Source organism: Hyperolius riggenbachi, chromosome 5, assembly GCF_040937935.1.
Source record: "Hyperolius riggenbachi isolate aHypRig1 chromosome 5, aHypRig1.pri, whole genome shotgun sequence".
NCBI classification, from domain to species: Eukaryota; Metazoa; Chordata; class Amphibia; order Anura; family Hyperoliidae; genus Hyperolius; species Hyperolius riggenbachi.
In genome coordinates this window covers 251493863-251511660 of record NC_090650.1, presented here as the reverse complement: position 1 = coordinate 251511660, position 17798 = coordinate 251493863, and the positions used below count along the sequence as shown (strand labels likewise).

General features: G+C 44.3%; 1 protein-coding gene across 1 annotated transcript in view; it reads left to right on the top strand.

Moving 5' to 3' along the window:
* The window catches only part of VPS4B (vacuolar protein sorting 4 homolog B), an 86283-nt gene that overhangs the window by 58781 nt on the left and 9704 nt on the right, over positions 1-17798 (top strand). The window contains exon 9 of the mRNA XM_068236782.1: positions 17535-17754. Within this exon, the coding sequence (XP_068092883.1) occupies positions 17535-17754 (220 nt within the window). The remainder of the gene's footprint in view (positions 1-17534; positions 17755-17798) is intronic.

Genomic DNA, 17798 nt, shown 5'->3' with positions numbered 1-17798 from the left:
GCTTGCGAGTATATACGGTATATATATATATATATCAATTAAAAAAATGTAAATATTTACCTAAAGGGTCTAAACTTTTTTTAAGTAATGTAAAGATGAAATCTATTTTTTTTTTTTTTTTTTTTACTTTTAACCACTTCAGCCTACAGCTTCGAAAATCTTATGCATCCAAGCAATGTTCACCTCCCATTCATTCGCTAATAACTTTATCGCTACTTATCAAAATTAATTGATCTATATCGTTTTTTCCGCCACTAATTAGGCTTTCTTTAGGTAGTACATTTTGCTAAGAGCCACTTTACTGTAAATACATTTTAACAGGAAGATTAAGATAGAAATGGAAAAAAAACATTTCTCAGTTTTTAGCCATTATAGTTTAAAATTAATACATGCTACAGTAATTAAAACCCATGCATTTTATGTGCCCATTTGTCCCGCTTATTACACCATTTAAATTACGTCCCTATCACAATTTATGGCGCCGATATTTTATTTAGAAATAAAGGTGCATTTTTTCAATTTGCGTCGATCACTATTTACAAGCTTATAATTTTAAAAAATGTAATAAGATACTCTCTTGACATGTATATTTAAAAAGTTCAGACCCTTAGGTAACTATTTATGTAGTTTTTTTTTTTTAATTGTAATTTTTTTTATTATTTTTTTTAATACAAAAATGTATTTGGGTAATTTTAGTTTGGGAGGTAAATAGCCAATTTTAGATAAAATAATGTATTTTTTATTCAATACAGCAAAAATCTATTAACCCTTCGCACACTCACATGCAAATGTTCAAACAATTGCATTCACAGATTCACTCATCCAGGCACAACTGTTATCCCTACAGCTAAATTAAAAGCCAGGGTTTTAGTTCACAGAAGAATGCATTCTTATGCTTAATCACCTATACTGCGCAGAAGTACCCAGGTAAACATAGGTGTCCTAACTCTGGCCCTGTAACATGCATAGTGCAAACATGCAAACACATTCATTGCATCAAACCTATCAATGGATTAGGAGCACACATCCTAACTTCCTCTCCTGGGAAAGACAGTGCATTTTACCAATCGCACAAGGGAGCTAATGTTATGTGTCCATGTGCACAATGCGCATACACCAGCATAAGCTGTCTGCATGCTGACAAACATACAGGGGAAGGGGGGAGTGCACCGAATTGGACCCTAGCCACAGGGGTCAATGATAAGAATAAACATACATATATCCAGGCACATCGCCTCTAGTTAGGACATTAAATAAATTATTAGTTTACCTGGGTACTTCTGCGCAGTATAGGTGATTAAGCATAAGAATGCATTCTTCTGTGAACTAAAACCCTGGCTTTTAATTTAGCTGTAGGGATAACAGTTGTGCCTGGATGAGTGAATCTGTGAATGCAATTGTTTGAACATTTGCATGTGAGTGTGCGAAGGGTTAATAGATTTTTGCTGTTTTCTAGCCACACCCCCTTCAGCACCTCCCTTTCCCTAATAATTTATTTAATGTCCTAACTAGAGGCGATGTGCCTGGATATATGTATTTTTATTCAATACAGGTATGTGGGTGCAGTTTACTATTTGGCCACAAGATGGCCACATTCAAAAAGTTCCTAGATGCGAACGATGTCGCATCTAGGAACTAAAATGAAGAGAAGTTGTTTCCTGGGGGCAGAAATACCACGCTCTCTGATGAGAAAGCGTCGGTATTTCTGCCGGGGACTTGGATCGGTGAATGGGAATTATATTCCCATTCACTGATCGGGGGGGCAGCGGGAGGCAGCGGGGGCGCGCGCCCGATCGCGCGCACCACACGACTGCAGCACCACTGCCTATCTGGACGGATATATGCGTCCAGATATGGCGAAGTGGTTAAACTTGTAAATAGTGATGGATGCAAAACGGAAAAAATGCACCTTTATTTCCAAATAAAATATTGTCGCCATTCATTGTGATAGGGACATAATTTAAATTGTGTAATAACCGGGACAGATGGGCAAATACAATACGTGAGTTTTAATTATGAAGGCATGTATTATTTTAAAACTATAATGGCTGAAAACTGAGAAATAATAATTTTTTTTCCATCTTTTTCTTCTTCCTGTTAAAATGCATTTACAGTAAAGTGGCTCTTAGCAAAATGTACCACCCAAAGAAAGCCTAATTGGTAGTGGAAAAAACAAGCTATAGATCAATTCATTGTGATAAGTAGTGATAAAGTTATAGGCTAATGAATGGGAGGTGAACATTGCTTGGATGCATAAAGTGAAAACGACTGAAGGCTTAACTGGTTAACCACTTGAGGACCACAGTCTTTCTACCCCTTAAGGACCGGCCACAATTTTTTTTTTTTTTTTTTTTTTAAAGATTCTTTATTTAAGAAAAAGGTTTTTGTAATACAATCCAAGCCTCAGGAAGACATAATAAGTTGAACAAACATCTGGTATGACCGATAGAAACAGAACAATGCTCATGGGAAAACATGAAATATTATGAAAAAAGCACTACTATTGTAAACTTGAGACAATGGGTCTAACGTATCAGTAGAATGTAAACCTGTAGGTCCAGGAATATCAGTCAGCGAGATGTTAGCTGATGTAAGAGAGAGATAAAGGAGCCAATCACATTTTCGGCGTGTGGATTGAGAAGAGTGGAGAAAGAAGGGGACATAAAGAGGAAAAAGAGTAAAAAGAAAAAGAAAAGAGAAAGTTGGCATGGACCCTGGGGAGCCCCGGCTCCACAGAGGCCTAGTGTCAGAGAGGGTAAAGAAAAAAGTAGAAGGCCAAGGATGTTAGTTTCCGTCAGGTCCGCTTCAGTCTAACCCACTGCTATACTCCGATTAGATAGTGACATTTTATGTGTTTTAGACCCAGCACGAAGGGAGGAGGGATAGAGTTGTCTCAGCGTTTTTTCTATTGGGAGATTTTAGGAGGGTGAGTTTTGTGTTATCTCCTTATATTCGTCTGATTCTAGGAAGATATTCCAGTGAATCCAAGTGTTGGAAAAGATCTCGTCCCTGTTGTATATGCTGTGTGTGAGGGATTCCATTTGGTATATGTGTTTAATTTCATTAATCCACTCCAAAATTGAGGGTGTTAGTGTTGATTTCCAGTTTCTGGCAATGATAATTCTAGCTGCTTGGATTAGGTGTTTAGATAGGGAACGTTTAAATTTCTTATAGGGCTTGGGGGTGTTGTGGAGAAGATAATAGGAAGGGTCCGAAGATGGTTCCCCATCAGTGAGGGTTTTAATGTGTTTCTGAACTTTTTGCCAAAAAGGTTGTATGCCCTCGCATTCCCAAAAGATATGTAATAAGGTGCCCTTTGCTTTGTTGCATCTCCAGCAATGTGGGTTAGCGTGTGGGTATATTTTACAGAGTTTGTTTGGTGTGAGGTACCACCTGGCCAAAATCTTGTAGTTAGTTTCCTTTACTCTAGAAGCCACTGAGGCTGTTTGGTTAAGGATTAGAACTTTCTGCCATTGCTCTTCTGTAAACTGTGTTTGGAGATCTTGCTCCCATTTCTGTTGAAGTTCTTGTGACCAGGTGGTATCGGAGATCAGCAACTGGTAGATGCAGGAAAGTGTTTTTGTGGTTGTGCCGGGGGTCATGCAAAGGGATTCGAATTGTGTTAAGGGACGAGACAGTTGTTCGTTCTTTCCTACGGATTCAAGAAAGTGAACGAATTGCATATGGCTCCAGTTATCTAAGAAAGGACATGAGCGTTGTTCGCGTAATTGATTTATTGGTTTCCATGCATTTTTGGAGATTAGATCTCGTGCACGTATTATCTCTCCCATCCTCCAGCTAATATAAGCTTGTGAAGAACATCCCATTGGGAAAGTGGGGTTATCCAAGACAGGGACTAGTGGTGTGGGCCAAGGAGATATTTCAGTTAAATGTCTAATTTTTGAGAGGGCATTGAGTGTAGAGTTAATTGATAAGTAGTCGCTAGATATCTGTTTGGCTGTCCATGGGTATGTTGTTAATTCTAAGCCTGCAAGGTCCTGCTCAAGGAGGACCCATCTTTTTTGGGCGGAGTGTCTGTGCCAGTCTACCAATCGGACCAGTGAGGCTGCCAAATAATATTTCCTAAGGTCAGGTACTGCAAGACCTCCCAGGGCTTTTGGTTGGACAAGTGCAGCAAATCTAATTCGCGGTGGCTTACTCCTCCAGATGAAACGGGCGAACATTTTTCTTAAGAGTTTAAAATGTTCTGGTGGGAGAATAATTGGGATAGCCTGATACAGATATAGGAGGCGTGGCAGAACATTCATCTTTAGAATGTTTATTCGTCCCAGCCATGTAAAGTGGGGTTTATCCCATCTAAGGAGGTCCTTCTCCAGTGCCTTAATCAGAGGGGGGAAATTTAAGTTATAGAGGCTGCTTAACAATGCTGGTATACGTATTCCCAGGTATGTGATAGCTTGATGCGCCCATTTGTAGGGAAAGTTCTGTTTAATAAGTGAGCTAAGTTCAGTTGACATTGAAATTCCCATTGCTTGGCACTTTTCAGGATTTACTTTAAAGTTAGAGAGTGTTTGAAACCTTTTTAGCTCTAACTCTAATGATGGTAACGAGATGTGGGGATTGGTTAAATAGAAAAGCAGGTCATCTGCATAGGCTGCCACCCTGTGCTCAACTGTAGGGAGTTGGGGGCCAGTAATATCCGGATTTTTGCGAACCAGGCGTAGGAAAGGTTCCAATGATAAGGCGAAAATGAGCGGGGAGAGCGGGCATCCCTGTCTGGTACCATTAGAGATGTGAAAGGGGGAAGAGACAACACCATTAACGCGGACTTGTGCTGTGGGAGCAGAATATAAAGCCATAATCCATTTAAGCATATGAGGTCCTAATCCTATGTGTTGCAAGGTAGCTTCTAGGAATTTCCAATTAACTCTGTCAAAGGCTTTTTCTGCGTCCGTTGACAGAAGTAATAAAGGAGTATGTGATTTGTGTGCCCACTGAATGAGGTTGATTGTCCGTATGGTGTTGTCTCTTGCCTCCCTGCATGGAATGAAACCAGCCTGGTCAGGGTGTACTATGGTGCCTATGAAAGGGGAAAGTCTGTTTGCCAGGACCTTAGCGAACAGTTTGAGGTCAGCATTTAATAATGATATGGGGTGGTAATTTGAGCACAGGGTGGCATCCTTCCCTGGTTTTGGTATAACTGCAATTTGGGCTGCAAGCATGTCTCTGGGTAGTCGTGGAGTTTCATCTTCTCCCTCAATCAAGGTATTAAGGGATTTGAGCAGATGTGGGATTAAAATATCTTTAAAGGTTTTATAGTATTCCAGGGGGAGGCCGTCTGGCCCTGGTGCCTTACCCGAGGCAGAATCTTTTATAGCTTGTCTAATTTCTAGTTCAGTGATGGGATGTTCTAAGTCTGAGATAATTTGTTCAGGTAGGCTAGGTAATCCAGACTCCTGGATGTATGATTTAATGCGAGTAATCTTCTCGTTCAGAGAGGCGTGTGGGGTGGGAGTATGGAGATTGTACAATTTTTCATAGAAGTCTCTAAAAACCTTTGCGATAGATTCGGATCGTAGTTTTTTAGAGCCCGCTTCATCTAAGATAGAAGCCACGTTAGTGAGCGCTTGTTTCTCTCTGAGCGCTTTTGCTAGCATTTTGCTACACTTATTCCCAAACTCATAAAATGCTCTCTTACATTTAGTGGCGGCAAGTTTTTCCTTGTGAAAAAGGAGTTTACATAGCTTCTCTCTTTCTTTTTTAAGAGTTTCCTGGTCTGAGGGTGAAAGTGACAATTTGTGGCGAGTTTCAAGTAGGGTGATGGTTTTTATGCTATTTTGTATTTCTGCTTGTCTTTGTTTGTGTCTAATGGTGGCCTCTTGAATCATCTTACCCCTAATCACACATTTATGCGCTTCCCAGACAGTGGGGGAGGGGATCTCCTCAGATGAGTTCAATTGAAAATAGGAGGACAAAGCATTCGATATGGATTGATTAAATTCACTGTCTTGTAGTAAAGAGGTATTCAGCCTCCACTGCCTGGGAAGGTGATGTTTGGGTCTGATGCCAATCTCCACGACGACCGGGGAGTGGTCGGAGAGTAACATTGGACCTATATCTGATTGCAATGGTTCCGAGAGTAGGTTCTGAGAAACAAAGATGTGGTCGATTCGGGTATAGGATTCATGTGTATGAGAGTAGAACGTGTAGTCACGATCGGTTGGGTGTTGTATTCTCCAGATATCTATCAGTTGTCGCTGAGCTAGTTCTTTTCTACATCTAGACACAGCCTTGCTGGACAGGGAGCTCCTACCTGTGGAGGAGTCAATGGGGGGATCAAGCGTCATATTCAGATCTCCCCCTATAATTAGACTTCCTTCCGCGAATGAATCAAGGGTTTCGAGGGCCCTGAGCAGAAAGGCCGGTTGTCCACTGTTGGGGGCATAATAGGTGCCTAATGTTATGTTTTTAGAGAGATAGGAACCTTTTACGAGGAGAAGGCGGCCCGTGGTGTCTTTATATTCTTGTAAAAAAGTGAAGTCAACCTCTTTAGATATCAGTATAGCTACACCCTTGGATTTTGTGTCCGGTGAGTTACTAAAATAGGCGTGTTTGTAGTATTTGTCTGTCAGTTTTGGAGGAGAATCTCCTTTAAAATGCGTCTCTTGGAGGAAGACAATTTGAATTTGTCTGTGCAGGTGTCTTAAGAGTGCCCTGCGTTTCTCAGGGATATTAAGTCCCTTCGCGTTGAGGGTCTGTATTTTAAGTGCCATTGGGAGGCGAGAAATCGCTTATGAGTGGGGACTGAGTGAACCTGACGGATCTTTTTAAAGGAGAAAATGTTTGGCCAGAAGAAAAGGTATATGAGAGGAGAGAAAAGTAAGAGAAAGAGAAAGACAGTAGTAGGGTTGAGGGACAGGGAATAATCCCTGTCATGTTTGCAAGCATACATGTAGTCATAACCAGTTTTAGTAAATCTAAAACATTTTTTATGCTTGGCCTTAATGGGTAGGGAGGAAGGTAACATGTCCACAATAAGAGGTCCTCCAAAGCCCCGGGCATATGTAGACTTTAAGCACAAGCTAATTTAATTCGTCAAAGGAGTTAAGAATATGAGAGGGGAAGTAGAGTATTCTTATATTAGTAAACCTGCATCTATATAACATCAAAAAAAATTATTATATGGTGGCTTTCTAAAACCGCACACATTACAGGGGAAAAATTCAGTGTTCAAAATACACACACACACACACACACACACACACACACACACACACACACACACACACACACACACACACACACACACACACACACACACACACACACACACACACACACACACACACACACACACACACACACGCGCTATATGCTACTAGTGATATTAACGCCCAATCTATGGTTATAAACAAGGGTAACAGACCCCAAGGGTCAGCATAATGAACCGTACCCCCTCCCCCCCCAGGAAGCATAAAACAGAGTTATCAGAATAGTGACGTCATCAGGATCTTCTTGTAAGTAAGTAAATCACATTGTTCAGCCCATGTGCTTCATAACGCGCAAACAGCTGGAGAAAAGCACGGCACATGTGGCCTTAGGTTGATCACAGTCTGTTCTAGACATGCAAATCTATGCAGTTATATGGAAGATTAATGAACGTTCAGTGCAAAAAGCAAGGTCCCTGTACATCACATAGGAAAGGGAAACTCCAAAAGCAAAACTCGGGGGGGGGGGCAGGGACACAAAGGCCCAGTGCCTGTTTGGTAAGTGTCGATGGGCCTGGAGTACTGCAAGGTCAGCATATCCCACTACAACGTAAAGTGTGTTCAGAGGTCAGCACCATACTCACAGAGAATGCAAAGTCAGTGAGCGCCTTTCCCCTGTTTCTGTGGCGGGTTTGTAAGTAGTGAATCTGGGTTCCAGTCGGGTAACTCCACTGTGTCTATTCCCAGTGCTGTGCAAAAAACTGCAATGTCCGATGGTGAGCGAAGGATTGCAGATCGATTTCCGAGTTTCGCCTGCAGATTAAAGGGGAAGCCCCATTTGTAGGTTGCGCCTTCATCTTGGAGTATACGCAATAGTGGCTTCAGGGCCCACCGCGGGTGACAAAAAATAAAATCTTCTATGAACTTACCATACTCCTAACGGAATACCTTGGGGTGTCTTCTTTCTAAAATGGGGTCATTTGTGGGGTTCCTATACTGCCCTGGCATTTTAGGGGCCCTAAACCGTGAGGAGTAGTCTGGAAATCAAATTCCGCAAAATGACCTGTGAAATCCTAAAGATACTCATTGGACTTTGGGCCCTTTAGCGCAGTTAGGGTGCAAAAAAGTGCCACACATGTGGTATCGCCGTACTCGGGAGAAGTAGTACAATGTGTTTTGGGGTGTATTTTTACACATACCCATGCTGGGTGGGAGAAATAACTCTGTAAATGGACAATTGTGTGTAAAAAAAAAAAAATCAAAAAAGATTGTCATTTACAGAGGTATTTCTCCCACCCAGCATGGGTATGTGTAAAAATACACCCCAAAACACATTGTACTACTTCTCCCGAGTACGGCGATACCACATGTGTGGCACTTTTTTGCACCCTAACTGCGCTAAGGGGCCCAGAGTCCAATGAGTACCTTTAGGCTTTACAGGGGTGCTCAAAATTTAGCACCCCGCCCACTTGCCAGGACAGTTAACAAACCCCACAAATGACCCCATTTTGGAAAGAATACACGCTAAGGTATTCCATGAGGGCCATGGTGAGTTCATAGAAAATTTTATTTTTTGTCACAAGTTAGCGGAAAATGACATTTTGTGAAAAAAAAAAAAAAAAACACAAAACCACAATTTCTGCTAACTTGTGACAAAAAATAAAACATTCTATGAACTCACCATGCACCTCACGGAATACTTTGGGGTGTCCTCTTTCCAAAATGGCATCATTCGTGGGGTCTGTCCTGGCATTTTAGGGTCTCTGCAATCATTACATGTATGGCCAGTATTAGGAGTTTCTGCTATACTCCTTATATTGGGCATAAGGGTAATGCACTGTGGGCTGAAAGGAAAAATGAACGTCAAACAATCAATCAATGTGGATGAAAAAATATCTGCCAAAAAATTTTGAAGAAAAAAAAAAAAAAAGAAGAGGAAGGCGTCTGCCAGGACATTGGAGCTGCCGCCCCAAAAATCCAAACCCACCAGCTCGTATGCCCTGGCAAACCTGATTTATCCATTCACACCGATCGATGTGGATGAACAAATCATTGCCAGAGTTCTTTTTTGATACAAAGTGTTTGCCAAAGCATATGAATCCCCAACACCACTCCTCGGCCCATATGCCTCGGCAAACGTATCTTTTTGACTGCAGAGGAGAAATCTCGTCCTGCAGCGCTGCATGCACCGACTTGTGTGTAAGCTGACAGACGCGCAACGTTCTGTCAGGATGCACCATCAGTACTGCAGCTGGTTAGTCATTCGCTCGGTCCACCTGGAAGGTTATTGGATGGAAAAAGAGAAAAAAAAACCCCAAAAAACAAGCAAGCAGCAAAGCAATTACTTCATTAACATTAATAACCTTTGAACTTTTTTAATAAAAAACTTAACATTGCAAACCAAACATTAACTTCTTTGCTTACCTGTTTTTTGTTTTTTTTTAACTTACCTCCCGAGGACAAACCTCTCCTCCCCCATGGAACAATGTGCGAAGTGCAAATTGCACAGAGTTGTGGCGAAATACATTACGCAATTTGTCCCAAGTGAAAGGAGAGGTTTCTGGCAGCCCTGTGTATTAGGGTCTCTGGAAACCCGATGTTTGGTTTCACACTGCATATTGACATATCCGGTGGGTCGAGCCCGCCGCACCGTATCGTCCAAAACAGACCTTCAGGCAATACCACAAGAGTAGCATTCGGCCTAGTAATGAACTGCGTCGCCATAGACTAACATGACTTCCGCGCCGATCGATATTGCCACAGAAGCCACGCAGTAACGTAGGCATGCACTAGCGTTGAGTCAAGCACTTCCGGCGTAGGGGGGGACCGCAAAGTGTAACTTTTGCTAGGCATTTTGCCCTAACGCATCGCAGCAGTGTGAAATAGCACTGAGAGACCCTTGTGTGCCTACCGCTGTGTGTGGAGTTCCCTACTCTCTAATAGTGTACCTGCTCGTGGTACCTCTCAAAACACTCCCCTAGGCATAGGCCAGGCTGGTCAGGACAGGTGGGACAATAAACAGTGGTGTCACGCCTTATTCCAGCCCTGCTGCAGACACGACAGCGTTTTCTTCGGATTCGTTGACCTGGGGTAGTCGGAATTGGATAGGCGTAATGCCTTCCATGCAGCCGGCTAGTTGCATCTTGGGGTTGGGCCACGGCACCTCCTGGATACAGGAGTTCCATCACGATCTGTTTATTAAATTGAATAAACGAGCCAGTTCTCCCAGCCTTACTGTAGAGAACAAAGCTGTTGTAAATTGCCAATTGAATGAGGTAAAAAGACACTATTTTATACCAGCGTCTTGTTTTTCGGGCAACTAAATAGGGCGCTAACCTCTGGTCATTGAAGTCCACCCCTCCCATGTTAGTATTATACTCGTGGACGACAAGGGGTTTTTCAATGACCTTAGTTCGCCGTTGAATTTCAGCTGTCGTGTCTGCGTGAATGGTGGACAGGAAGTAAACCTCCCTCTTGTCCTTCCATTTCACCGCGAGCAGGTCGTCAGCACACAAGGCGGCCCTCTGCCCCCGTTGAAGTCTGGTGGTAATGAGCCGTTGGGGGAAGCCCCGGCGACTAGGCCGCACGGTGCCACAGCATCGGATTTTTTCTATTTTTAAGTGCTGAAAGAGGGCCACACTTGTGTAATAATTGTCCACAAAAAGATGGTACCCCTTCTGGAACAAGGGTGACACCAAGTCCCACACAACCTTTCCACTGCTCCCCAGGTAGTCAGGGCATCCGACCGGCTCCAATTTTGAGTCTTTTCCCTCATAGACCCTAAAATAAGATGTATAGCCTGTGGCCCTTTCACAGAGCTTATACAGTTTCACCCCATACCGGGCGCGCTTGTTTGGGATGTACTGTTTGATGCGAAGGCGCCCGGTAAAGCGTATGAGGGACTCGTCTACGCAGATGTCCTGGTCAGGGGTATAAGCATCTGCAAATCTGGATGACAGGTGGTCTATGAGGGGTCGAATTTTGTGGAGCCGGTCAAAAGCAGGGTGGTCACTTCGATGACAGGTTTCGTTGTCATTGAAGTGCAGGAAGAGCAGGATGTTCTCAAATCGTGTCCTAGACATGGCAGCAGAGTACAGGGGAACATGATGTGCTGGGTCCGTAGACCAATAAGACCGCAACACATTCTGCTTTACTAGTCCCGTGTGAAGGAGAAGGCCCAAAAAAAATTTCATTTCGGAAACTTGGACTGGTTTCCACCGAAAAGGCTGGGCAAGGTACTTTTCCGGATTGGCGGTTATATATTGTGTGGCCTTACGGTTGGTCTCTGCCACAATTAAGTCCAAGAGATCCTGGGTGAAGAACAGATAGAAAAAGTCTAGGGCCGATCCTAGATTATCTGTCTCCACCTGGACTCCAGACTGGGCGGTGAAAGGGGGAAGTACGGGTGCGGCGGAATCAGGGGATTGCCAATTTGGGTTTGCCAGCACCTCTGGTAAATTAGGGGTAGTACGGGCCCGTCTTCTTGGTGGCTGCGACTGGGATCTTACTGCACGTGCCACCGAACCAGTTTCAACTTCCATGCTGGTGCTCGCCACTTCACCAGGGTCTACGGAAGTACTGGTGCTAGGTCCAGGAGATGTTGTGCTGCTGGTGCCTGCCCCACCATGAAATCTCAGACCAGCACGAACACCACTCTGCTGCCCTTGAGGCTGATCCTGCGCCACCTGCGGTCCAACAACATGGGGTGTGGTACGCCTGGCTTTAGCCGGGACCTCAACCTCGTCATCACTATCGGTCAGTGAGCCACTGCTCAATTCAGGTTCAAACTCTGACCCGGAAGATTCGTCGAATGGGGCGTCCCAATCGTCTTCATCCGACTGGGCCATGTGCCTGAGAACCTCATCATCGGAATACCCCTTTCTTGCCATGGTGGGCTGCTAAATTTAGGGGGTATTCCTCTGAGACTACGCAGAAAAAAGAGCACCTACCTAGCAAAAGGGAGTATTTGAGAGGTAGAAAGCTGTGCTCACTGAGTTTTGATAAAAAAAATAAATCAAAACTGAGGTTTACAGTGCCACAGCTATTGTACAGTGTTTTTTGCAGTGATCAGAAAAAAAATTCTGTCACTGCGGTGGGGCGGGCTGAACGCAAGTGCAGGCGAACGATCAGGCCTGATCGGGCAAACACTGCGTTTTTTTTTGTGGATCCTAGTGACCCTAATAGATCTGACTGCGATCAGTAATGATCACTTACAGATACTATATAGTACCAATGTTGATTAGCGACAGTGATGACGCTAATTAGTGACTGTGGTGCAGTGGGCTGAGCACTAACTGACACTTACAAAGGGGCCTAGCTAACTGGCCTAACTGCTAACACTAGTGATACTAAAAAAGTGACAGTTTTCACTGTTTTTAGATCACTTGGATAGTGACAGGGGGGTGGTGGCGAGTGGGGAATCGGAGGCAATCAGAAACAATCACAGGACAATCAAAGGCAATCACAGGGCAATCGCAGGCCAATCACAGGGCACTCAATTCCCGGGACAATCAAAGTCAATCACAGGGCAATCAATCCAATCACGACACAATCAAAGCCGATCACAGGCCAATCAAAGCAAATCACAGGCCAATCACAGGGCAATCAAACCAATCACGACACAATCAAAGCCGATCACAGGCCAATCACAGGGCAATCAAAGCCGATCACGGGACAATCAAAGCCGATCACGGGACAATCAAAGCCGATCACGGGACAATCAAAGCCGATCACGGGACAATCACAGGCCAATCAAAGGGCAATCACAGGGCAATCACGGGACAATCAAAAAAAATCACGGGACAATCAAATACAATTACAGCACAATGAAATTGAATGTCAGCACAATGAAATTGAATGTCAGCACAATCAAATACAATTGCAGCACAATCAAATACAATGCACTGGGAAGGTGATTGGGGGGGGGGGGCTGAGGGCGATCTAAGGGTGTGGGGGGTTGATTAGGTGCCCGCACGGGGCAGACTGGGTCCTGATCTGGTGGGTGGCAGACACAGGGGGTGACGATAGGAGATCAGTGAGGGATTACAGGGGAGAATAGATGTAAACAATGCACTGGGGAGGTTATCAGGAGGGGGGGGTCTGAGGGCAATCTGAGGGTCTGGGTGGGTGATCAGGTGCCCCCAAGGGACAGTTTAGGGTCTGCGCTGATGGGTGGTGGTGACAAGGGGTGATAGATGGGTGATAGACAGGTGATCAGTGGGTAAGACAGCTATATAGCTGCATACAGGGGGGTGGTCTGGGAGGGGGGTCTGGGGGGGATCTGAGGGTAGGGGGGGGTGATCAGGGGACCCTAGGAGGCAGTTAGGGACCTAACCTAGGGGATAGCGTCCCTAGATAGTGACAGGGAGTGATTGATGGGTTTTTAGGTGGGTGGTGGGGTGCAGATGCTGGGGTGGTCAGGGGGGTTCTGAGGGCTGGGGTGGGCGATCGGGGGGTCTGTGTGGGGCAAAGTGTTTTTTTTTTTACTCATCTGTGGGCTGCCTGTCCTCCCTGATGGTCGCACGACGAGTGACCATCAGCGGAGGAGGCAGCCAGTATAATACACTTTGTTACAATAACAAAGTGTATTATACTCCTCTGATTGGCCGGATCGCCGCATTTGAAACCCGCCGGCGCTGCTAATTGGCCGGCGGGTTTCCGTGCAGAGTGGGCGGAGCCTATTGCCGGCGGCGATCGCGTCATTGATGACGCGATCGCCGCACAGCCACCGCTGATGCCGCCCCCGCCGATGGGCGTATTGCGGTCGTTTGGGCCCGGTCTTTGCCGCCGCCCATCGGCTGGGGGCGGTCCTCAAGTGGTTAAACAAGACAAAGAGTTTGGTAAATTTTTTGTTCAACCTCCGTTGTTTGCATACCGCAGGGGTAAGACCATAAAAGATTGGGTATGCAGGTCCGACATTGCTATCAGAAAAAAAGATGTGGCCTTTAGCACAAAGAAGGGCACTTTTCCTTGCCTAAGTTGTAATTGTTGTGGTGCAATTATAAAAGGTGGCAGCATTTCCCATCCTTCTACTGCAGATATCAAAAAGAGAGAAAGGAGTCCTGGAACAAGCCGCACCACCATTTCAAATGTAGACAATCTTTATTAAACACCATACAAAACACATAAAATCATTTAAAACAGTTACAGCTAACGAGCAGCAACTCGCCACAATACATGGGTTGTGGACCAAATATCAATAAGTGCCTCACCACCTTTGTGTACAATCAGCCCTATAACTGCATACATTGTCAAAGATTGGGTTCAATAACTGAGCCCAATTTAAGGCAATACCATACCCAGGTCTAAGCCTAATTAAATTGCACTGATAGTGGGAAACCCTTTAAGTGACTGAAGTGCTAAGAGTGAAAGTGGTCAAATGCTCAAAGAATATAAGTGTTCAAGGCAAGGGTATATGGACAGTGCATATAGGAATCAGTAATACAAATAGAACAATATAGGGTGTGTAACATACATATACCAGTTCAGAAGGGGTCCTGGAGAGGGGTGATCTAGCTAGCCAAGTGCTAGCTACACCCCCTCCAAAAATTTGGTCTAAAAAGACCCTCCAGGGGCTGTGCAATCCACCGCGGCGGTAATGGATGAGCTGAGCTCGTCCATACCGCTCAGGTGGTTTATATGCCTGTACAGTTTTGTCCCCCTCTTGGTAATTTACCACCCTCCTTTCCAAAAAATATGTATAATGGACGCTATGGTTATGGCGCAAACCATATATTACAAAGCGAACTAGGCAAGACATGGACGCTATCTGCAGTGCCTCTTGCCTGATTTACCATCTTTGGAAGTAAACTTTTCAGTACAAACATTGGACTTGGTAGTGTGCCCCTTGCTGAGGATGTCCACGCCTTGTGTTCCCTGCTGCCTTTATCATTTTTATGTTGTTGATTGCTTTATTTTGAATATGCATTCATCCTTATGTACAATCATACACTATTGTTCCTTAAAATATGACACCTTGAAACAGTTTTTTTTTAATTCTGGGACACCGTAACCAGCCCTGGAGACTATTTGCGTTCCAAGCCGGCATAACTCTTCCTGGAGTGACGCACTTCTGCCTGGGGTCTTTACTGTTCATGCGTGCTCGTCAATGACTGGCACGGACCAGCGCACAGCGCTATAATAGATGCGCTCCAGTAATAGGAAATACGTGGATTCTTGCGCCTCATGACTCGCTTGTATTATGGCTAGAATGCGGACGTATTTCCGCTTTAGCTTAAGAAATCCCTGAGTTGGATTACCTACTCAATCAGGGCACTTTATCCACGGAGGCTCCCAGCTCTTAACCAACCCTCTCCCAAAATGCATTGCTCCTGAGTGGAGCGTCTGGCGTGCCTCCCACCGCCCTTATCTGAATACTGCTGGCATCTCCAGGACCCCTTCTGAACTGGTAAATGTATGTTACACACCCTATATTCTATTTGTATTACTGATTCCTATATGCACTGTCCATATACCCTTACCTTGAACACTTATGTTCTTTGAGCATTTGACCACTTTCACTCTTAGCACTTCAGTCACTTAAAGAGAAACTCCGACCAAGAATTTAACTTTATCCCAATCAGTAGCTGATACCCTCTTTTACATGAAAAATATAATGATTTTAACAAACAGACCATCAGGGGGCGCTGTATGACTGATTTTGTGCTGAAACCCCTCCCACAAGAGGCTCTGGTACCGTACGGTACTCTGGGCAAACTGCCACAATGTAACAATGTTCACAGACAGGAAATGGCTGTTTCTAGCTGTTCTGGCCTTGCAGACAGTTGTAAACAGGTACATAACCTGCCCACAGTAAAAATGTCACCATGTAATACATGTCAGAATGTGAATCTGGGAGAGGAAAGATTTTACAATGAGCAAACCCTGCCTAAATCATTTATACATAATTATGGTAAAAATGAAGCACTTTTTTTATTACATTATTTTCACTGGAGTTCCTCTTTAAAGGGTTTCCCACTATCAGTGCAGTTTTATTAGGCTTAGTCCCGGATCTGGTATTGCCCTATATTGTGCTCAGTTATTGAACCCAATCTTTGACAATGTATGCCGTTATAGGGCTGATTGTACACAAAGGTGGTGAGGCACTTATTGATATTTGGTCCACAACCCATGTATTGTGGCGATTTGCTGCTCGTTAGCTGTAACTGTTTTAAATGATTTTGTGTTTTGTATGGTGTTTAATAAAGATTGTCTACATTTGAAATGGTGGTGCGGCTTGTTGTTCCAGGACTCCTTTCTCTCTTTTTGATATCTGCATGATGTTTCTTGTCCTGGAAGCTGCACACCAGTACTGTTAAAGGGACACTTAACTCAAACAAAAAAAATTAGTTTTACTCACCTAGGGCTTCCAATAGCCCCCTGCAGCTGTCCGGTGCCCTCACTGTCTCCCTCCGATCCTCCTGGCCCCACCAGCAGCCACTTCCTGTTTCGGTGACAGGAGCTGACAGGCTGGGGACGTGAGTGATTCTTCGCATTCCCAGACACATTAGCACCCTCTATGCTGCTATATGGTATATGATATATGCTATAGCAGCATAGATGGCGCTATTGTGGCCAGGAACGCGAAGAATCACTCGTGTCCCCAGCCTGTCAGCTCCTGTCACCAAAACAGGAAGTGGCTGCCGGCGGGGCCAGGAGGATCGGAGGGAGATGGCGAGGGCACCGGACAGCTGCAGGGGGCTATTGGAAACCCCAGGTGAGTAAAACTCATTTTTTTTTGTTTGACTTAAGTGTCCCTTTAAGGAGTGCGGATTATATTAATTGCATGTTATTCCCATCCTTCTACTGGTGTCGGCATACCCATCAGGGGCAGGTTTTCACGCTTGAGTCCGTATGTGGTATACGGGCTCAAGTGCCCCTGTGGGTATGTATACATTGCAAAGACGGAAAGAACGGATACAGGAGCATAAGAGGGATATTACAAACTGCATTGCCGGACAGGATGACGACAGAGGTCTGGTCTGTTCACTCTGCTCCTTGTCATCTCCCTTCTTCTCCCTCCTTTTCTGAAGTGACTCAGAAAAGGTGCCCGGTTTAAAACGTTTTGCTGTTTAGATATAGCGCAGCTTACAAAAACGGATTCACTTACTGGTAGATTCCTGGAGGCTTTTTTTTTTTTTTTTTAGTCGCAGTATTCCAATGTTCTTTATCTCCTTTTGCTATTTGCTACATATGTTAATAAAAAGTACTGTATATTTTCACCATTGGTAATGATGCAACTTCTGGTCAGTTTTCTGTAATGTTTGTATTTTATATTTCATCTATGCTAGTATGAACTTTAGTCTTCGGCACCTCAGAACTTGTGAACTGCAGAATGTAAAACCTCAATGTGGTTTATCCCTTCAGATTTGAGAAGAGAATTTACATTGCTCTCCCAGAAGCACACGCCCGGACAGAGATGTTTAAACTTCATCTTGGGACAACTCCTCACAGCCTAACAGAAGCCGACTTTCGAGAGCTTGGGCAAAAATCAAATGGTTACTCTGGTGCTGATGTCAGCATCATTGTACGAGATGCTCTAATGCAGCCTGTTAGAAAAGTTCAGTCTGCCACGCACTTTAAAAAGGTGTTGTTTTTTTTTTTTCTTCTTCTTCCTTTATTTCTAATGGG